Source organism: Oncorhynchus clarkii, chromosome 20 (assembly GCF_045791955.1).
Source record: "Oncorhynchus clarkii lewisi isolate Uvic-CL-2024 chromosome 20, UVic_Ocla_1.0, whole genome shotgun sequence".
Taxonomy (NCBI): Eukaryota; Metazoa; Chordata; class Actinopteri; order Salmoniformes; family Salmonidae; genus Oncorhynchus; species Oncorhynchus clarkii.
Genome location: NC_092166.1, coordinates 17,395,646 through 17,419,247, shown reverse-complemented (window position 1 = coordinate 17,419,247; position 23,602 = coordinate 17,395,646). Strand labels below are relative to the sequence as shown.

General features: G+C 43.8%; 1 protein-coding gene across 2 annotated transcripts in view; it reads right to left on the bottom strand.

Moving 5' to 3' along the window:
- LOC139376024 (ephrin type-B receptor 1) overlaps positions 1-23,602 on the bottom strand; it is a 325,295-nt gene that overhangs the window by 95,080 nt on the left and 206,613 nt on the right. For both annotated transcript variants that reach the window (XM_071118102.1, XM_071118101.1), the window contains exon 4: positions 5,633-5,788. In XM_071118102.1, coding sequence (XP_070974203.1) covers positions 5,633-5,788 — 156 coding nt within the window. The remainder of the gene's footprint in view (positions 1-5,632; positions 5,789-23,602) is intronic.

Here is a 23,602-nt window from a genome sequence, read left to right as displayed (position 1 = left end):
ACTCCTCAGTAAAAGACACATGACAGCCCACTTGGAGTTTGCCAAAAGGCACCTCAGACCATGAGAAACAAGATAATCTGGTCTGATGAAACCAAGATGGAACTCTTTGGGCTGAATGCCAAGCGTCACATCTGGAGGAAACCTGGCACCATCCCTACGGTGAGGTATGATGGTGGCAGCATCAGGCTGTGGAATGTTTTTCGGCTGCAGGGACTGGGAGACTAGTCAGGATTGAGGGAAAGAAGAATGGAGCAAGGTACAGAGATCCCTGATGAAAACCTGCACTGGAGCGCTCAGGACCTCAGACTGGGTTGAAGGTTCATCTTCCAACAGGACAACGACCCTAAGCACACAGCCTAAACCACGCAGGAGTGGCTTCGTGACAAGTCTCTGAATGTCCTTCAGTGGCCCAGCCAGAGCTCGGACTTCAACCTGATTGAACATCTCTGGAGAGACCTGAAAATAGCTGTGCAGCGACACGATCCATCCAACCTGACAGAACTTGAGAGGAACTGCAGAGAGAATGGGAGAAACTCCCCAAATACAGGTGTGCCATGCTTGTAGCATCATACCCAAGAAGACTTGAGGCTGTAATCGCTGCCAAAGGTGCTTCAACAAAGTACTGAGTAAAGGGTCTGAATACTTATATAAAGGTTCGGAATACTTATTTACGAAATTTCTAAAAAACTGTTTTTGCTTTCTCATTATGGGGCATTGTGTGTAGATTGATGAGGGAAAGAGGTTGTAACGTAACAACATTTGGAAAAAGTCAAGGGGTCTGAATACCTTTCGAATGCACTGTACATACACCTACAGTATGCTGTAACACACACTGACAGCTCTGGTAGCACCAGCCAGACCAGGGGAACAGAACTGGACACTATACCCTGCCTCTGATCCAATTAGCTTAGGCCTTCATGAATAAGTGAAGATAAAATAAATACAAAACCAGACAAATAATGATATTGTAGCTCCAGTGATGCTGTTGAGAAGCAGTGAGGAGTCGGATAACTATTAATTAGATCCTCTCCTAAGGCATTAGGGCCAGCGTGTGTGCATGCGTGCGTGTGTGCGTGTGTGTGTGCGCGTGTGTGTGTGTGTGCGCGTGTGTGTGTGTGTACGAGTGCATGTAGACCATTAAAGCCCTCTGCAGAGAAATTTGAATCCCAAAGTAAACAAGCGTTTTGGGGCTTCAGTGTTCTTCTCTGCTATAATTGTGTGTCGGCAGGGACTTGTGAAGAGCTTAGCATATTGTTTTAATACATGTTTAGATAAGTATGACGGCATAAATAGGCTTATTGGCTCCCCAGTATAGTGTATGTATGGATGCTAGCTGGTGTGTCTGCTTTGTCTATCAGTATAATGAGGACTGTGGGCTGCAGTAGAGGAAGATCTATGTCATCTATTCACTTCATGACGGGCTGGCCCCAGGTGGTGAGGGTCGGCAACAACACCTCCTGCTTAGCCCTCTCCTGTACTTCCTGATCAAGTTTTGCTGCAGGAAGAAGGTCAGAGACTCGACAGTGTGGTGCCAGGACAACAACCTCTCCCTCGATGTCAGTAAGACCAAGGAGCTGATCATGAACTATAGGAGAAAGAGGGGAGAGCATGTCCCCATCCACATCGATGGAGCTGTTGTGGAGAGGGTCAAGAGCTTCAAGTTCCTTGGCATCCACATCACTAAGGACTTAACATAGTCCACACATACCCCCGCACAGTCATGAAGAGGGCAAGGCAGCACCTCTTCCCCCTCAGGAGGCTGAAAAGATTTGACATAGGCCCACAGATCCTCAAAAAGTTCTACAGCTGCACCATTGAGAGAATCTTGACTAGCTGCATCACCGCTTGGTATGGCAAATGCACTGCTCTTGACCGCAAAGCGCTACAGAGGGTGGTGCGGACAGCCCAGTACACCAATGTGGCTGAGCTCTCTGCCATCCAGGACCTCTATATCAGGCAGTCAGAGGAATGCCCGAAAAAGACTCCAGCCACACAAGCCATAGACTATTCACTCTTCTAACGCCCGGCAAATGGAACCAGAGAATTGGCTCTCGGACCAACAGGTTCCAAGACAGCTTCTACCCCCAAGCCATAAGACTGCTAAATAGCCAGACTGCTAAATAGCCAGACTGCAAATTAGTCAATTAATGGTACCCGAACGATCTGCACTCACTTGACTATATATACACACTCACTCACTCACTCACTCACTCACTCACTCACTCACTCACTCACTCACTCACACCACATTGACACTCCAACACACATTCACTACATAGGTGCACACACACACACATAACACAGGAGGTTGGTGGCACCTTAATTGGGGAGGACGGGCTCGTGGTAATAGGCGGAATGGTATAAAATACACGGTTTCCATGTGTCCGATGCCATTCCATTCACTCCGTTCCAGCCATTATTATGTACCGTCCTCCTCAGCAGCCTCCACTGCTACATACACACTTATTATCTATCCTGATGCCTAGTCACATTGATCTGGTATTGATACTCCCTGTATATAGTTCTATGTTTGTGTTTTTTATTCCTCTTGTGTTACTGTAGGGACAGCATTTTATTGCATTCAATGCATCTTCACTAAAAACATTTTCAATGTGTGATTTTGTGACTTAAATTGTTGTCATTTAGCAGATACACGTGTCAACCTAGTCGGCTCAAGGATTCGAACCAGCAACCTTTCAGTGACTGACGCAACACTCTTAATGGCTAGGCTACCTGCTGCCCTTGTGTGTTAATTGGGCCCACAACTGTCTCATTATTCAAACCATTCCATACAGTACATGTATACATTTACCAACAACAGTCAGTAGTTTGTCTTGTCAATTTGAGTGTGTTCAGGTGTGTTGGCCACATCTAGTAATTGGCCACACCTGATCTTGTTGTTTTTTGTGTCTTGAAATGTGGTCTGTTTGAACAGTGGGAAATAAATGCAAGGAAGAGGTAGACATGCTATGTGCTCTGCAAGAAAGGTTTTGGTTTTTCGAATAACCTTTTTGCATGGTCTGTATTAAACCTCTTAAAACCATCTGTTTTATAGCTAATAAATATTTATCGAATTTTGACGATTTTTATCCGTCCAGTTATTATTTTAACCTTTTGATGTTTTATTTTTATTTATTTGCACCAAAGAAAACAAGTGATAAACAACAATACAGATACAAATAAATTATGTCCAGGGGTGGTTGGAAGCTCAAGGGCTTAAATGAAAATCACACCACAACAAAACAATATACAATACATAAGTATAACAAAACCTGCTAAATATACATGTTTAAATGAATTGATCAGTAATCATGAAAAAAAAGTATGTACAGTTGAAGTCGGAAGTTTACATACACTTAGGTTGGAGTCAATAAAACTCATTTTTCAACCACTCCACAAAGGGGAGGCTTGCAAGCCGAGGAACACCTTTCCAACCGCGAAGCACGGGGGTGGCAGCATCATGTTGTGGGGGTCCTTTGCTGTAGGAGGGACTGGTGCACTTCACAAAATACATGGCATCATGAGGTAGGGAAATTATGTGGATATATTGAAGCAACATTTCAAGACATCAGTCAGGAAGTTAAAGCTTGGTCGCAAATGGGTCTTCCAAATGGACAATGACCCCAAGCATACTTCCAAAGGTGTGGCAAAATGGCTTAAGGACAACAAAGTCAAGGTATTGGAGTGGCCATCACAAAGCCCTGACCTCAACCCTATAGAACATTTGTGGGCAGAACTGAAAAAGCGTGTATGAGCAAGGAGGCCTACAAACCAGCTCTGTCAGGAGGAAGGGCCATATTTCACCCAACTTATTGTGGGAAGCTTGTGGAAGGCTACGCGAAATGTTTGACCCAAGTTAAACAATTTAAAGGCAATGCTACCAACTACTAATTGAATGTATGTAAACTTCTGACCCACTGGGAATGTGATGAAAGAAATAAAAGCTGAAATAAATCATTCTCTCTACTATTATTCTGACATTTCACATTCTTAAAATAAAGTGGTGATCCTAACTGACCTAAGACAGAGAATTTTTACTAGGATTAAATGTCAGGAATTGTGAAAAACCGAGTTTAAATGTATTTGGCTTAGGTGAATGTAAACTTCCGACTTCAACTGTATATGTGTTTTGTTTAAATGTGTGTGCATGTGAGTGTGTGAGAGTTAGGCTATATGGAGGAGATTACTGAGTGTTTTGGTTCATCAGGCTGACCCCCAGTCTTTGCTTGAAGTTGTTGAGGGATGAAGATGTTTTGGCAATGTGAAGATAAGAATTCCAGAGTATGCTACCTCTGTATCTGATAGAGAATTCACTATGTGAGGTGCAGCAGTAGGGAGGGTGAAGGTTACCGCAGTGTCTTGTGTTATATAGATGGATTTCAGAATTAACCTGGAAGAATCCATTTTTAGGTAAACTGTCTGGGAGGTATGAGTATTTGTAGATGAAAGTGCATAATTGGCATACATTAATGTAGTAAATAGACAGGATATTGATTTTCTTAAACAAAGGTGCAGATGGAGCCAGGTAATTAGAGGAGGTGGCTAGTCTTGCAAATGTATTTATAGTAGGTAGGAGGCATATGGACTGGCCCAGACAATATTACAGTAAATGAGACATGGGTAAATTAAGCTATAGTATAGAGTTAGGAAGCAAGCCTGATCAACCAAACCACTCATCTTTCTGATGAAACAACAGATTTCATCACTTTGCTGCAGACAAATTGAATATGATCTTTCCATGATAACTTTTCATCAATTAAAACTTAGAGGAATCTAGTGATGTTACTCCTTCCATTTTATTCCCACCTATTGAGATTCTGGCTCTTTTTTCAAACAATATTTCTTATTCTTATTAGCGTATACATTAAAGTTGGATTTTTGTACATTTCAAGATAATTGTTTATCTGGAACCATTCAGAAAATGTGGCCATGCCTGAATTGGCTTCATTAACTAGTGAATCAAAATTATTATTTGATAACATCTAATTGGTATCCTCAGCAAAGAGAATGGGAGGTACGGTAGAAGACACAGCAGCAAGGTCATTAATATAGATTAGGCATAACAAAGGTCACGCCACAGGATATCTTGGCTGTTGTAGATGCACATCTATTTGCATAAACACACTGTTCTCTATCATAAACATAACTATATAGCCAATTATATGTATAATCATGCAAACCGTAATAATGCCATTTAGAAAGTAATATTTCATGATCAACCGTGTCAAACGCATTGGATAAATCTAAAAAGATGACAAGAGCGTATTCATTGTTGTTAAGGGCTGTAAAAATGTTATCCACAAGTTGCAAAAGAGACATATCTGTGGAGTCGTTTTTACAAAAGCCATATTGGTGCTCATATAGAATACAGTGTTGATTTAGGGGCTGCAGGGTAGCCTAGTGGTTAGAGCGTTGGACTAGTGACTGGATAACTAATACATCTTGTTTCCTCACTCATACCCCACAGAGACTGAATATGGTAAATATCTGGAAAAGGAGTGGCTAGGGTTACATAAGAGTATACATGTATGTACAGGGGATGTTGAAGACCCGGATATAGATATACAGTAGTATAGAACTGTTGCAGGTTATGCCTGGCTGGTCAGAGGAAAAGTACCATAAAGATACTCACTGGTACAGGGCATGTCAGGTTGGTCTACGTCCCCACGGTAGTAGCCGTTGCGGCAGGCGCAGATAGTGGCGGCCTCGGCTGCAGAGCGGCTGTTGGAGGGGCACTGCAAACACAGACCTGGACCCTGGCTCGACTTGAATGTCCCTGGGGGGCAGGCTACAGGAGGAGAGAAGGACAAACAATATTAGACATTAAGATAATGCAAAGTATTTAGGCATTATATTTAGGCTGACACATGTACACAGTGCACATCCTGGCTTGACTTGAGACACTGACTTACATGGTGGGAGAGGGGACAAAATACATTAGAGAATGCTGAAGCAAAATGGTCGTATTGTTTAACAGCTGACAGGTAAAAATAGCCTAGCACTGTACCTTGGCATTGACATGGATGTTATTGTGGGACAGGTTACACAGGGACAGATGGAATAACAGACGAGTGATCCATAACATGTGGTAGTGAGGCTGAGGATTAAATGGACTGCTGGAATGACCCTGATGCTATATGGATGTCTGGCAATTTGTATCTCTCTCTCTCTCTCTCTCTCTCTCTCTCTCTCTCTCTCTCTCTCTCTCTTCTCCTCCCCTTCCTTCCTCTCTCCCTCCCTCCCTGTTTATTATACGTGACTGCATCCAGCCCCACTGATCTCCAGTGATAACTCGCCTTCCTTCAGCAGTAGCAGATTAATTCTGGGAACGGGGAGAGAGAGGAGGAAAAATATGACTGTTCCTGATATAACTGTGTCCCTAAACTCAGGCAATAATCACATCCATTTCAGCAATCCTGCAGGAATAAAAGGATGAGAAAAAAGGAGGGGAGACTGTCCTGAAAAAGAAAGGGATTTATGTGCTATATTAACTATGATGAAAGCCTAATATTTTAGCTAGCTTCCTCATAGCTTCCTCATAGGGTAAAAGAGGGGTAAGGTGAAAGAGGTGCTACAACCCACAATAAGTAAGTCTATAAATTCAACACGACAATCCACTCACTCTCTGGGGTTATGTCCTGGAGTATAATAATGTAATGGGTTGGCTGGGGGAGGTGAATGTAGCTTTGCGACTAAGGCTATCCAATGAGTTTTTGAAAAGGAGTTAAAAAATTGCTTGGTCGTCATAGACAAGCCAGCTCTATCAAAGTAGCCACATAATCTAGCCCTTATCTAAAATATCCCTTCTAACACAACGACTAGACCAGGGGTAAGCAAACAGGTCAGCAAATTTGCTAAAAATGAGTTTAATTTAGGAAATCTGTTCCCAATTATTTTCGACAAATGAAAAAAGAGATATGTGATCGTGTCTCAATGTAACAAGGAATGAAATTATGGTTATTTTAAAATACATTTTTGGGCTTAGTTGTGGTCAATTTGCACTGCAAAATTATTATTATTATGTTCCGCCCCCCCGACCATCCAATGCAACAGAAATCGGCCCTCGGCTGAATCTAAATGCCTACCCTTGGACTAGAACATGTAAAGTATACCAACAACATACCAACAAAGCAACCAGGAGGACCTCTATCAAGATATGCCATTGAAACCTACTGAAGAAAAATTCTACAGACAAGTAGAAGTCCATCCCTCCTATATAGGGGTAGGAGTTTTACCTGATCATGTAACCTTGACAGGAAAAGTGAGCCCTAGAGGCCTAAACTACAGCCCAGAAGCAGGTCTCATAGCCAGAAAAGTCTACCTCCTAGCCCTAACAGTACAATAGTACAAGGAACACAGCATACCTCCTAGCCCTACCAGTACAATAGTACACGGAACACAGCATACCTCCCAGCCCTACCAGTACAATAGTACACAGAACACAGCATACCTCCCAGCCCTACCAGTCAAATAGTACACAGAACACAGCATACCTCCCAGCCCTACCAGTACAATAGTACACGGAGCACAGCATACCTCCCAGCCCTACCAGTACAATAGTACACAGAGCACAGCATACCTCCCAGCCCTACCAGTCAAATAGTACACCGAACACAGTATACCTCCCAGCCCTACCAGTACAATAGTACACGGAACACAGTATACCTCCCAGCCCTACCAGTACAATAGTACACGCAACACAGCATACCTCCCAGCCCTACCAGTACAATAGTACACGGAACACAGCATACCTCCCAGCCCTACCAGTACAATAGTACACAGAACACAGCATACCTCCCAGCCCTACCAGTCAAATAGTACACAGAACACAGCATACCTCCCAGCCCTTTCAGTACAATAGTACACAGAACACAGCATACCTCCCAGCCCTACCAGTACAATAGTACACAGAACACAGCATACCTCCCAGCCCTACCAGTACAATAGTACACAGAACACAGCATACCTCCCAGCCCTACCAGTCAAATAGTACACAGAACACAGCATACCTCCCAGCCCTTTCAGTACAATAGTACACAGAACACAGCATACCTCCCAGCCCTACCAGTACAATAGTACACAGAACACAGCATACCTCCCAGCCCTTTCAGTACAATAGTACACAGAACACAGCATACCTCCCAGCCCTACCAGTACAATAGTACACAGAACACAGCATACCTCCCAGCCCTACCAGTACAATAGTACACAGAACACAGCATACCTCCCAGCCCTTTCAGTACAATAGTACACAGAACACAGCATACCTCCCAGCCCTACCAGTCAAATAGTACACAGAACACAGCATACCTCCCAACCCTTTCAGTACAATAGTACACAGAACACAGTATACCTCCCAGCCCTACCAGTACAATAGTACACAGAACACAGCATACCTCCCAGCCCTACCAGTACAATAGTACACAGAACACAGCATACCTCCCAGCCCTTTCAGTACAATAGTACACAGAACACAGTATACCTCCCAGCCCTACCAGTACAATAGTACACAGAACACAGTATACCTCCCAGCCCTACCAGTCAAATAGTACACAGAACACAGCATACCTCCCAGCCCTACCAGTACAATAGTACACAGAACACAGCATACCTCCCAGCCCTACCAGTCAAATAGTACACAGAACACAGCATACCTCCCAGCCCTTTCAGTACAATAGTACACAGAACACAGCATACCTCCCAGCCCTACCAGTACAATAGTACACAGAACACAGCATACCTCCCAGCCCTGCCAGTACAATAGTACACAGAACACAGCATACCTCCCAGCCCTACCAGTCAAATAGTACACAGAACACAGCATACCTCCCAGCCCTACCAGTCAAATAGTACACAGAACACAGCATACCTCCCAGCCCTTTCAGTACAATAGTACACAGAACACAGTATACCTCCCAGCCCTACCAGTACAATAGTACACAGAACACAGCATACCTCCCAGCCCTTTCAGTACAATAGTACACAGAACACAGCATAAGGGCAAATTGAGAGTTATCCATTCCAGTATGAGCGAGGAACCATCACTCTACACCCTCTCAGAATGAACTGAATGGGAAAGAATCAGGGAAAGAATGTTGAACGAAGGTAGAGAACGGAGGGGTGGATGAAACCTTAGGACCTTTATATCAACAGCCTTTTAAGATTGAATTAAATATTTTATGCTTCATTAATATAAGAACAGAGATGCAGGGTTTTGAGGCGAGCGTCTGGTTTAAGGTACTGTTAAATAGGCAGAGTCCTCTCTCCCATTCCACTGGCATCTCAAATGGGCTGTTAGACCAGGGTTTTGAGAGAGGCTGAGAGAAAGAGAGATAATTAGAGAAGAAGAGTGTGAAAGGAAGAGAGAATGAGATTTACTGCACATACTCAAGTAACAGTGGAAGACCTACTCTTTATGAAGATAAAGAGTGAAAGATTGAGGGGGAGAGAGAGAGACAGACATAAAGATAAGGAAAGAGAGAAAGATTGATGGGGAGAGAGAGAGAGACAAAGATAAGGAAAGAGAGAAAGAAAGAGAGAAAGAAAGAAAGGAAGAAAGAAAGAAAGAAAGAAAGAAAGAAAGAAAGAAAGAAAGAAAGAAAGAAAGAAGGAGACATCCAGCTCCAGCAGAATTCTTTACAGACACACAGGAGGCTAACACACTGGTCACACAACACAGAGACAGACCACTACAACCACCAAGCATAGCACCAACTAGTAGAAACACACACGGACTGGCCACACCCACCACAAACTACCAGTAAAACCCCTCGTAAAAGAGGTTTCTATCTTCAAGGGAATTTTCTTGGTTAAAGAAAGGTTCAATAAATATAGTGTTGTGTAGGCCAGTGGTTCTCAAACTGGGGGTCCCGACCCCTTGGGTGACACAAGTGTGAAACTGAATGGGAGAAATATGTATTAAAAGGTAAATAATTTCTATGTATATATATTATTTATATTTCTCTTTGCCTATTTGATCTGGTTACTAACATAGGCCTTGTATTGCACCAAATTCTAGTCTCAAAAACATATAATCTGAAATTCAGAACCAAAAAGTTGTGTGTCTTGACTCTTGACCAATGACCAGTCATCAGCAGTCAGGCGCGCCAATCCAGGTTAGTGATCAGAAAGCACTTTTAAAATGTTCTCCTGTTTTGCCTGGCAAAAACAGAGTACGGTTATATTATCCACATAAAACACAATTCAGCAATCTGCTAAAGGATGCATCATTGCCAGAACAATAAGCTACCTGGAGATTTTGTTTGATCATTTTCAGATTTCCGATAGGCCTAGCTAGGGTGGCTACTGTGGCTATAGGTTAAATATAGCTGTAACATTGCACTGCCTTCAATAGGGCCTACTTATGCGACGAAGATGTAACATTTCTGGCAAATGTATGACCATATTTGTGAGGAAGAAAAAGGCTACAAACAGACGTTCCATCCGATCCTGTAACCTCCGCTGCATACAGATCGGCAGTACAGTCCTGCTGGCTCTGGCCTCCAGAGAAGTGACATGATATCCCTAGTTGACATTGACTACTAACATGAATGACTTTCTGCTCAAAGTGAAGATGTAAAACAATGTTTATTTCTATATCTTTCGTTTTGAAAATGCATCACTGTTTATGGCTGTAATAACAGGCCACATTTGCGCAGCGATTGTGCACGCATTCATGTGTGTGTGCGAGGGGTCACGGGCTTTGAGCCACTCCTTTTTTGGGAGTCACGGGTTAAAAAGTTTGAGAACCACTGGTGTAGGCTGTGTGGAGGCACGGGTTAAAACCTTTGAGAACCACTGATGTAGGCTGTGTGGAGGCACGGGAAAAGCATACCCATAGAACTAAACGCATTATTCTGCATTGGCTTCCACACTGAATGGTTCAATCTGGTGAATATACTATAAACAGGAGTGTGGAAGCTCGTAACAATCAGACTGGCCTTATGGGAATTACACATCCCAGCTGGACTATCTCTTTAGAAACCAATAACCCTTTTATAGAACCAAGGGCTTCAGTGTATTTAACAGTTAACGCACAGATCCAAAATAATTAGTAGGATGAGGGGAAAAAGATCGTCATCGTCTTCTGCTGATATAAAAGTGTTCATGACGTTCAGTAGACCTAGAGCACACATTCATTTAAATGGTTCTTTATTGAACCTTCATTTAACTAGGCAAGTCAGCTAAGGACATGTTCTTATTTACAATGACAGCCTACTTCGACCAAACCCGGACAATGCTGGGCAAATTGTGCACCGCCCTATGGGACTTCCAATCACAGTCGGATGTTATACAGCCTGGATTCGAACCAGGGACTGTAGTGACGCCTCTTGCACTGAGATGCAGTGCCTTAGACCACCGCGCCCTCGGGATCCCGAGTGGATAATACACATGGATAACGGATAATGGATAACACACATACATGAACAGACACGCACGCACACACGCACGCACGCACGTACACACACACACACACACACACACACACACACACACACACACACACACACACACACACACACACACACACACACACACACACACACACACACACACACACACACACACACACAGCACTGTCCCTGTTAAATGAGATTCTACTTCCACATTTTATGCCAATTGTCTGCCGTCTGTTCAATGGGACGTGGATTAATTCAATTCTCTTCCTGGTCTACCTGCCAAGATGATGGGGTCAGCACACACACACACACACATAATGAAAGCAAAAGCCTCTGTCTGCTTCACTCTGCTCTGCGATGGAGCTGAGCCTTTCTCTACCTTGCATATTATGTGTATGAAGCTAGCTACCACATTAAAGCCAATAATTAACCACTAGCTGCTCTGCTACACAGGGCTGTCAGAGAGAAAGAGAGACAGAGAGAGAGAGAGAGAGAGACAAAGAGAGAGAGACAAAGAGAGAGAGACAAAGAGAGAGAGAGAGAGACAAAGAGAGAGAGACAAAGAGAGAGAGACAAAGAGAGAGAGAGAGAGAGAGAGACAAAGAGAGAGAGAGCGAGAGAGAGAGAGAGAGAGAGAGAGAGGAATAGGGAGAGAGTTATGAAAAGCAGAGCAAGAGAGTAATAATGTGAAAAAAATAAGCTGAAAAAAATAAATGAAAGGCAATTATGCAAAAACCTCAGAGGCCTCGTTCTAAACCTCACAGTGGAGCAGCAGAGGGCTGACTGTGTCAGCTGACTGCCTTGGTTGGTTGGGTCCGCCTCACAGCGATTGGCAAGCGGCCCACACTCCTCACTGATTCATTAATATTTGGGTTGGAGGATGACGGGTGTTCTTCAAAAGGACAACCCACAGTGCAGTCAGTGCTGGGATAAAGCAGTAGAGGAGTGGGGCGTAGAGATGCATCACTTGTCGAGGGTGTGGGTTTTCAGGAACACATGGAGATAAAGCATTAGATCAACTGGTAATTAGTCTCACCAGTGAGGGGGGATCCCAGCACTGAACTGAAAACACAATTATCCTGTTTTAAGTGGCCTCTTTTGAGTCCCTGTCTTTTGCAACACATCTGTATATCTGTCTTACTTTGTCTCGCATTCCTCCCCTCCTTCTGACCTTGACTCACTCTCTTTTCCTTCTGTCTGCATGCTTCTCTTCTCACTTTTTTCTGTCTTGTTCCATCTTCTCTCTCTCTTCTCCCACTTTGGCCTGTCTGAACCTTTGAACCGAATGGTGTTATCATAGACATCATCTTGCTCTGCCTCTATCCCTCTCTTTCACCTCTCTCTCTCTCTCTCTCTCTCTCTCTCTCTCTCTCTCTCTCTCGCTCTCGCTCTCGCTCTCTCTCTCTCTCTCTCTCTCTCTCTCTCTCTCTCTCTCTCTCTCTCTCTCTCTCTCACAGACAGAGGTGCTTAAGTCAGAGGGTTGACATAGTGGTTCACTGACCACTGATGACTATCGGACAGGCGCGTGGCCTGATGTCACAGTCAGCGTGGTGACCAGAGCAGATGTCTTATACTGTCTCATTCACCAGCAGAGAGCACAGTTCCACCTTGATCTGTCTGTGTCTACACCACAAAACCAATAAATGAATCGAAGCGCTATAGTTCCTTTTATCATGACACATGGCTAGACTGAGAACAAGTCTGAATCTAATTGATTTAATGAAGGAGTAGCTCCGTCCCAACAACTTGCTAGCAATAACCTGGCAGAAGAACACAACTACACCAGATCAAACTATACAGGGCCTTCACAAAGTATTCATACTTATTTTACATGTTGCTGTGTTACAGACTGTTTTTTTTCTCACCCATCTACACACAATACACTATAATGACAAAGTGAAAACATGTTTTTAGACATTTTAGCAAATTTAAGTCTCTAAGAGCTTTGCTTGGTTTTACAATCCTTGTGGGTACCAAATATCTTTACAAGGATAGTGAAACAAGTGGAGACATTTTGCTGGTCCCCACAAGGGAAAATGCTATTTTAGGCTTAGGGGTTAGGTTTAGGGTTACAATTAGTGTTAGGGGTTACAATTAGTGTTAGGGGTTACAATTAGTGTTAGGGGTTACAGTTAGGGTTAGGGGTTACAGTTAGGGTTACAATTAGTGTTAGGGGTTATAGTTAGGGTTACGATTAGTGTTAGGGGTTACAATTAGTATTAGGGGTTACAGTTAGGTTTAGGGTTACAATTAGTGTTAGGGGTTACAGTTAGGGTTAGGGGTTATAGTTAGTGTTAGGGGTTACAATTAGTGTTAGGGGTTACAGTTAGGTTTAGGGTTACAATTAGGGTTAGGGGTTACTGTTAGGTTTTAGGTTACAATTAGTGTTAGGGGTTATAGTTAGGGTTACAATTAGGGTTAGGGTTAGGGGTTACAGTTAGGGTTACAATTATGTTTAGGGTTACAATTAGGTTTAGGGTTTATAGTTAGGGTTAGGGGTTATAGTTAGGGTTAGGGGTTATAGTTAGGGTTACAATTAGGGTTAGGGTTAGGGGTTACAGTTATGGTTAGAGGTTACAATTAGGGTAAGGGTTACAATTAGGGTTAGGGTTTACAATTAGGGTTAGGGGTTATAGTTAGGGTTAGGGTTATAGTTAGGGTTAGGGGTTATAGTTAGGGTTAGGGGTTACAGTTAGGGTTAGGGGTTATAGTTAGGGTTAGGGGTTACAATTAGGGCTAGGGTTACAATTAGGGTTAGGGGTTACAATTAGTGTTGGGGGTTACAGTTAGGGTTAGGGGTTAAAGTTAGGGTTAGGGGTTGCAGTTAGGGTTAGGGGTTATAGTTAGGGTTAGGGGTTACAGTTAGGGTTAGGGGTTATAGTTAGAGTTAGGGGTTACAGTTAGGTTTAGGGTTACAGTTAGGGGTTATAGTTAGGGTTAGGGGTTACAATTAGTGTTAGGGGTTACAATTAGGGTTAGGGTTACAATTAGGGTTAGGGGTTACAATTAGTGTTAGGGGTTACAGTTAGGGTTAGGGGTTATAGTTAGGGTTAGGGGTTGCAGTTAGGGTTAGGGGTTACAATTAGTGTTAGGGGTTACAGTTAGTGTTAGGGGTTACAGTTAGGTTTAGGGTTACAGTTAGTGTTAGGGGTTACAGTTAGGGTTACAATTAGTGTTAGGGGTTATAGTTAGGGTTACAATTAGTGTTAGAGGTTACAGTTAGTATTAGGGGTTACAGTTAGGTTTAGGGTTACAATTAGTGTTAGGGGTTACAGTTAGGGTTAGGGGTTATAGTTAGTGTTAGGGGTTACAATTAGTGTTAGGGGTTACAGTTAGGTTTAGGGTTACAATTAGGGTTAGGGGTTACAGTTAGGTTTAGGGTTACAATTAGTGTTAGGGGTTATAGTTAGGGTTACAATTAGGGTTAGGGTTAGGGGTTACAGTTAGGGTTACAATTATGTTTAGGGTTAGAATTAGGTTTAGGGGTTATAGTTAGGGTTAGGGGTTATAGTTAGGGTTAGGGGTTATAGTTAGGGTTACAATTAGGGTTAGGGTTAGGGGTTACAGTTATGGTTAGAGGTTACAATTAGGGTTAGGGTTACAATTTGGGTTAGGGTTTACAATTAGGGTTAGGGGTTATAGTTAGGGTTAGGGGTTATAGTTAGGGTTAGGGGTTATAGTTAGGGTTAGGGGTTACAGTTAGGGTTAGGGGTTATAGTTAGGGTTAGGGGTTACAATTAGGGTTAGGGTTACAATTAGGGTTAGGGGTTACAATTAGTGTTAGGGGTTACAGTTAGGGTTAGGGGTTATAGTTAGGGTTAGGGGTTGCAGTTAGGGTTAGGGGTTATAGTTCGGTTTAGGGGTTACAGTTAGGGTTAGGGGTTATAGTTAGTGTTAGCGGTTATAGTTAGGGTTACAATTAGGGTTAGGGTTAGGGGTTACAGTTAGGGTTACAATTATGTTTAGGGTTACAATTAGGTTTAGGGGTTATAGTTAGGGTTAGGGTTTACAATTAGGGTTAGGGGTTACAATTAGTGTTAGGGGTTACAGTTAGGGTTAGGGGTTATAGTTAGGGTTAGGGGTTGCAGTTAGAGGTTATAGTTAGGGTTAGGGGTTACAGTTAGGGTTAGGGGTTATAGTTAGAGTTAGGGGTTACAGTTAGGTTTAGGGGTTACAGTTAGGGTTAGGGGTTATAGTTAGGGTTAGGGGTTACAATTAGGGTTAGGGTTACAATTAGGGTTAGGGGTTACAATTAGTGTTAGGGGTTACAGTTAGGGTTAGGGGTTATAGTTAGGGTTAGGGGTTGCAGTTAGGGTTAGGGGTTATAGTTCGGTTTAGGGGTTACAGTTAGGGTTAGGGGTTATAGTTAGTGTTAGCGGTTATAGTTAGGGTTACAATTAGGGTTAGGGTTAGGGGTTACAGTTAGGGTTACAATTATGTTTAGGGTTACAATTAGGTTTAGGGGTTATAGTTAGGGTTAGGGTTTACAATTAGGGTTAGGGGTTACAATTAGTGTTAGGGGTTACAGTTAGGGTTAGGGGTTATAGTTAGGGTTAGGGGTTGCAGTTAGAGGTTATAGTTAGGGTTAGGGGTTACAGTTAGGGTTAGGGGTTATAGTTAGAGTTAGGGGTTACAGTTAGGTTTAGGGTTACAGTTATGGTTAGGGGTTATAGTTAGGGTTAGGGGTTACAATTAGTGTTAGGGGTTACAATTAGGGTTAGGATTACAATTAGGGTTAGGGGCTATAGTTAGGGTTAGGGGTTGCAGTTAGGGTTAGGGGTTACAGTTAGGGTTAGGGGTTATAGTTAGGGTTAGGGGTTACAGTTAGGTTTAGGGTTACAATTAGTGTTAGGGGTTACAATTAGGGTTACAATTAGTGTTAGGGGTTACAGTTAGTGTTAGGGGTTACAGTTAGGGTTAGGGGTTACAGTTAGGGTTAGGGTTATAGTTAGGTTTAGGGGTTACAATTAGGGTTAGGGGTTACAGTTAGGGTTACAATTAGTGATAGTGTTACAGTTATGGTTAGGGTTACAATTAGTGTTAGGGGTTACAGTTAGGGTTAGGGTTACAATTAGTGTTAGTGTTACAGTTAGGGTTAAAATTTATGTTAGGGGTTACAGTTAGGGTTAGGGGTTACAGTTAGGGTTAGGGGTTATAGTTAGGGTTATAGTTAGGGTTAGAATTAGGGTTAGGGGTTACAGTTAGGGTTAGGGGTTACAGTTAGGGTTAGGGGTTACAGTTAGGGTTACAGTTAGGGTTACAGTTAGGGTTACAGTTTGGGGTTACAGTTAGGGGTTACAGTTAGGGTTACAGTTAGGGTTACAGTTAGGGGTTACAGTTAGGGTTACAGTTAGGGTTACAGTTAGGGGTTACAGTTAGGGTTACAGTTAGGGGTTACAGTTAGGGGTTACAGTTAGGGGTTACAGTTAGGGTTACAGTTAGGGTTACAGTTAGGGGTTAAAGTTAGGGTTACAGTTAGGGGTTAAAGTTAGGGTTACAGTTAGGGGTTAAAGTTAGGGGTTACAGTTAGGGGTTAAAGTTAGGGGTTACAGTTAGGGGTTACAGTTAGGGTTACAGTTAGGGGTTACAGTTAGGGGTTACAGTTAGGGTTACAGTTAGGGTTACAGTTAGGGGTTAAAGTTAGGGTTACAGTTAGGGGTTAAAGTTAGGGTTACAGTTAGGGGTTAAAGTTAGGGGTTACAGTTAGGGGTTAAAGTTAGGGGTTACAGTTAGGGTTAGGGGTTACAGTTAGGTGTTACAGTTAGGGTTACAGTTAGGGTTACAGTTAGGGGTTACAGTTAGAGTTAGGGGTTACAGTTAGGGTTAGGGGTTACAGTTAGGGTTACAGTTAGGGGTTACAGTTAGGGGTTACAGTTAGGGTTACAGTTAGGGGTTACAGTTTTTTGTTTGTTGTTGTCCTAGTTATAAGTTACAACTAGGCCCCAGACTTTCCCTGGACTTAGGTAAGAGCCATCACTTCTAAATATTGGCCAGTAGACATAGACAGATTGACATTCAGAGAAGGTCAGAAGGAGAGAAGTCATATTTAATGACCCTTAAGAGTAACTGTTATCACCCCAAACACACCCTTAACCTTTAACCCCACACCCCATCTATCACATGGGATGAAGCTTAGTGTATAGAATCATGCACACACACACACACACACACACACACACACACACACACACACACACACACACACACACACACACACACACACACACACACGCACACACACACGCACACACACACACACACACACACACACACACACACGCGCACACACACACACACAGACACACGCAGACACACACACACGCGCACACACACACACACACACACACACATATACATACAGACACACGCAGACACACACACGTAAGACCCTGGGGAAGAGGATGTGTGTGTGTGTGTGTGTCTAGGTGGTGAATGTGTGTGTGTGTGTGTGTGTGTGTCTAGGTGGTGAATGTGTGTGTGTGTTTGTGTGTGGGTGTGTATGTCTGTGTGTGTGTGTGTGTGTGTGTGTGTGTGTGTGTGTGTGTGTGTGTGTGTGACACGGAACCCTCCTTCCAGGCTTTTTCATCGTTTAACTTGGTGATTGGCATCTAAACTTTCATAGTATTACCACGACAACCAGCAACAGTTCATCTTTCAATCACTCACATGGGTATAACCAATGAGGAGATGGCGTGTGGTACCTGCTTCTATAAACCAATGAGGAGATGGGAGAGGCAGAACTTTTAGCACGATCTGCGTCAGAAATATAAAGTTCTATTTTAGCCTTTGGCACCACTGACGCTCGTTGACGCGCGCGAGCAGTGTGGGTGCAATAATTGAATAACTGATTTCTAAATTTATTTTGCAACGCTCGCGCACGCGACGCGAGCGGCGTGGTCAGCCTATAAGACTTTGAAGTTGAGTAAGCTAAATTAATATGTTTTGCCAAAGACGATGACAAAATGTGGTGGAAACAGCAAAATACCAAAAGGTCAAGTCAATCAAGAGCGGAGCTCATTTGTATTCACTCTCCTCTCTGCCATTGTTCATTTGTGAATCAGGAAGGCAAGTTATGAGCTTTTTATTTTTTTAAACCAGGTGTTTATCATTTTCTGAAGAACTTCAAAGGGAATTAACTGTAAAGAAGGACAATGCTAGCACAACAGAAACACCACACATCCTCGGAGTCAGAGCAACTTTTTTTTGTGGGAATTGATAGTTTAAAAGTCACGGTGATGACATCATGACATAAATTGCGGGGTCCTATGGAGAATGAGGGTCCTCTGGGTAGGGGTGTGTCTCCTGGACCTCTGCCCCACTCTGTCAGCACCTGCCAATCTCTCACTGGACAGAGAACGTTTAGTAAGGAATCAAATAATGGAGAGCTGGAGGGTTGAGACTGGGGGCGTTTTCTGAAGGAGTAAAGGAAGGATTGTAGGACTCTGGGCTGGTACACCCCTAGTCCGCTCCCCATAGCTCTCTGCTGAAGAGTTGAAGAGTTCCTCCCCTGAAAAGCCCACTGGACTGATCATTAATCATGTCCATTCTGTCTGTGTCAGGGTGTTGACTCTGCACTCTCCACTTCGCACCAAACACACAACTTTCCAACCCAATACAGCCCTATATCCCAAATGTCTGCACCAAAAATATACAATATCCACATAACACTCAGCGACCCAATACAACCTCTAACCCAACATATCAGAAGCCCAATATCAGCCCTCTTCGCAAACCCCATTATCAGTTCCCTACATCAAACACAGTACATTCCAATCTGGAGAAGAGACAGATGTTGAGAGAGATTAGACAGAAAAAGCAGGGAGATAGTTGGGTAGTTGGAGTTCTACGCGGCTACTGCCGGCAGTCTGCCTCTGTGTGTGTCATGCCATGGCTGGCTGTATTCAATAGAGCGCACGCCAGCAGCTAGGGGAGAAAATCCACAGTAACATTACTGTGTGAATTCTGTTGCTCATTAGTGTGTATTACAACACGGCAGAACAATCACAGGTAATCAACACAGCTAATACGATGTTAACAGATAGTCGATAAGGATTGTCCTTTTCGTTTAAATATACATTAGGGTAGAGGAGAAGGGAGAGCAGGTGTGTGTGTAGGAGCATGCTCACTGACACGCATACACACACTATGGCAAAGCCCACGCCCAACGGGCAGGCTGTCACCATGGCAACGCCACAGCCGGTGTTTCTCTGGCCCGTACCGGCAGCTCGGCTCCTATTTGAATGGCCCGGCCAATGACAGACGTGCCGGCTACAGGGAAATCTGGTCTACCAGCAGGGCGAGAAGGGTTTGTGTGTGTGTGTGAGTGCAAGTGTGTGTTTGTTCATTCGTGCATGCTAGTGTGGGGACCCACACAGTGTGTGTGTACACAACATCAAGGGACCCATATCAGCTTTTAACTCCAGCTCCCCCATATAACCAGAGAGCCTTGGCACTTGGCACGGTCCTATCACGTCTGGCACACATGACCGGATCCATTTTATTTCCAGGAAGATGGGGCCTTGTGCCAAGCCTGTAAGTATAGCGTTCAGATATAGAGAGAGGGCCAAAGGAGAGTGGACCGTAGCAGTATCGGTATTCATTGGTATTCCAGCAGCGTGCGATGCCGCTCCAGCTATGGCAAAGAGGTAGAGAGGCAGAGAGAGAAGCCCCCCTGCTAACATATCGCTACTCAGCAAGCAGTAACATGTGCTCGCTGCCTCTCTCTACAATCTACAGTGTAATCAGACCCAAGCTAGGAACTCACCTGGCTCATTTTCCTTCTAGTGCTTACTGCCAAGAGTAGAGGAGAGGAGAAGAGAAGAGAAGAGCGGAAAGAGAACATAAAACAAGAAAAGAGAAACGAAGAGAAGAGGCGGTCATACAGTATGTTTCCTGTGGATCAAGGGTTTCATTGGCACAGTGTCTTTAATAACACTCTACTAATAAACTCTGAATCTCCCATCCATCTGCACTCACAGATGGCCAAGATCAATAGAAGGCAGATATAATCCCCGCATTCCTATTTTAAAGGCACATTAAACTTCTGCCTCTGTTCCACAGTACGGCCCTAACACTCTCCGCCAACTTTGCCTGTGAATGTGATTCTTTGAAATTCATCTCATCTCCCTCCTCACTCCTCTTCTCCCATCCTCCCCTCCTCTCATCTCGCTTCCTCTCCCCTCCTCTCCACCTCCTCTCCACTCTTCTCTCCCCTCTCCTCTCCACTCCAATCACCATACTGAAAGTGCAAACCACCACATTTAACCATGGAAAGAGGTCAGAGAATATGGCTGAATATAAACAGTGTAGTTATTCCCTCCGCAAGGCAATCAAACAAGTGAAATGCCAGTACAGGGACAAAGTGGAGTCGCAATTCAACGGCTCAGACATGAGACGTTGGTGGCAGAGTCTACAGGAAATCACGGACTACAAAAAGAAAACCAAGCCCGTCACGGACACCGACGTCACGCTTCCAGACAAACTAAACACCTTCTTTGCCCCCTTTGAGGATAATACAGTGCTACCGTCGTGGCCCGCTAACAAGGACTGCGATCCCTCCCGCTCCTTCTCCGTGGCCGACGTGAGTAAAACATTTAAATGTGTTAACCCTCGCAAGGCTGACGGCCCAGACAACATCCTTAGCCGTGTCCTCAGAGCATGCGCAAACCAGCTGGCTGGTGTGTTTACAGATATATTCAATCAATGCCTATCCCAGTCTCCTGTCCCCACATGCTTCAAGATGGCCACCATTGTTCCTGTACCCAAGAAGGCAAAGAAAACTGAACTAAATGACTATAGCCCTGTAGCACTCACTTCTGTCATCATGAAGTGCCTTGAAAGACTAGTCAATGATCATATCACCTCCACCTTACTGGCCACCCTAGACCCACTTCAGTTTGCATACCGCCCAACAGGTCCACAGACGATGCAATCGCCATCACACTGCACACTGCCCTATCCCATCTGGACAAGAGGAATACCTTTGTAAGAATGCTGTTCATTGACGACGGTTCAGCATTCAACACCATAGTACCCTCCAAGCTCATCATCAAGCTGGAGGCCCTGGGTCTCAACCACGCCCTGTGCATTTGGGTCCTGGACTTTTGTGATGGGCCGCCCCCAGGTGATGAAGGTAGGACACAACATCTCCACCTCGCTGACCCTCAACACTGGGGCCCCAAAAGGGTGCGTGCTCAGCCACCTCCTGTACTCCATGTTCACCCATGACTGCGTGGTCACACGCCTCCAACTCAATCATCAAGTTTGCAGACGACACAACAGTAGTGGGCTTGATTACCAACAACAACTAGACAGCCTACAGGAAGGAGGTGAGGGCACTCGGAGGGTGGTGTCAGGAAAACAACCTCTCACTCAACATCAACTAAAACAAAGGAGATGATCGTGGACTTCAGGAAACAGCAGAGGGTGCACCTCCCTATCCACATCAAAGGGACAGCAGTGGAGAAGGTGAAAGTTTTAAGTTCCTCAGCGTACACATCACAGACAAACTGAAATGGTCCACCCACACAGACAGTGTGGTGAAGAAGGCGCAACAGCACCTCTTCAACCACAGCAGGCTGAAGAAATTTGGCTTGTCACGCAAAACCCTGACAAACTTTTACAGATGCACAATCGCGAGCATCCTGTCGGGCTGTATCACAGCCTCGTATTGCAACTGCACCGCCCTCAACCACAAGGCTCTCCAGAGGGTAGTGCGGTCTGCACAACGCATCACCGGGGGCTAACTACCTGCCCTCCATGGTACCTACAGCACCCAATGTCACAGAGAGGCCAAAAAGATCAAGGACAACAACCACCCGAGCCACTGCCTGTTCACACTGCTACCATCCGGAAGGCGAAGTCAGTACAGATGCATCAAAGCCAAGAGACTGAAAAACAGCTTCTATCTCAAGGCCATCAGACTGCTAAACAGCCATTAGTAACTCAGAGACCCAATCACTGGCCACTTTAATAAATGGATCATCACATTTAAATAATGCCATCTTAATAATGTTTACATATCTTACATATACATCACATGTATATACTGTATCTATTGAACCTTGCCTATGCCGCTCGGCCATCGCTCATCCATATATTTATATGTACATATTCTCATTCACCTCGTTAGATTTGTGTGTATTAGCCCGTTTTTGGGGAATTGTTAGATTACTTGTTAGATATTACTGCACTGTCAGAACTAGAAGCACAATAATTTCTCTACACTCGCATTAACATCTGCTAACCATGTGTATGTGACCAATAACATCTGCTAACCATGTGTATGTGACCATTAACATCTGCTAACCATGTGTATGTGACCAATACAATTTGATTTGATTTGGATTTGATTTGATAGTGTATATATAGACATGACAAATACTTGATACAATACACTAAGATTGTGTCATAAAATAAACAGTACAGTCATGTACAGACCATGTCAATTACCCATAATACTTTTAGATTTAATAATGTGAGGGGATTAAATACACTGTATGTTTAGAGAAAAAAAACTTTTCCTCTCCTCCGCTCATCCTTCTCCTCCCTTCTTCTTCAAGAGGCCATTAGGTCCTTACTCCTCTTCTCCTCGTCTGTCTCTGCACTTTTCTCTTTTAAAAAGGCTTCGGCTCATTAACTTCATGGGTCGATCAATTAATCATTAGCAGTTAGCTAAAGATGTCCACTCTTTCCCCAGCTACCCCACTACACGTCTCTTGAACAATGATGTTTCAGACATTACGACGCTCCGGCCTTTATTTCCACTGCTGATCCTTTTAATAAAGAGCATTTTAACCTGATGAATCAATATAATGAGTGATTGAATGATAAATCACCTCGTTCAGGGAACATGTTTCTGGGGCATTATAACACTTCATAAGAAGCTGCTTCCTGTGTTAGCCTACTGAAAGAAGTGCATGTAGCCTGTCACTTAGAGCACTGTAAGCAAACGTGTCAGTCAGACTACGCCAAGTCAGAGACACACACAGGAACAAAGGAAATACGGAAATGATTGCGTAAGTGCTGTGAGAAACCTACTCTTCATGTACATTCAAGTAGGCACCTCTCTACGATCAAAGGAAACCTCTTGGTTTTGAAATGATTTTGAATAAACAAAGCACAAAGACTTTTGGTGTTGAATAATGCAGTAAACAGAAGTAGCTTACAGAGTACAGGCCAGTGTCACGGTGGTGTCCTTATCG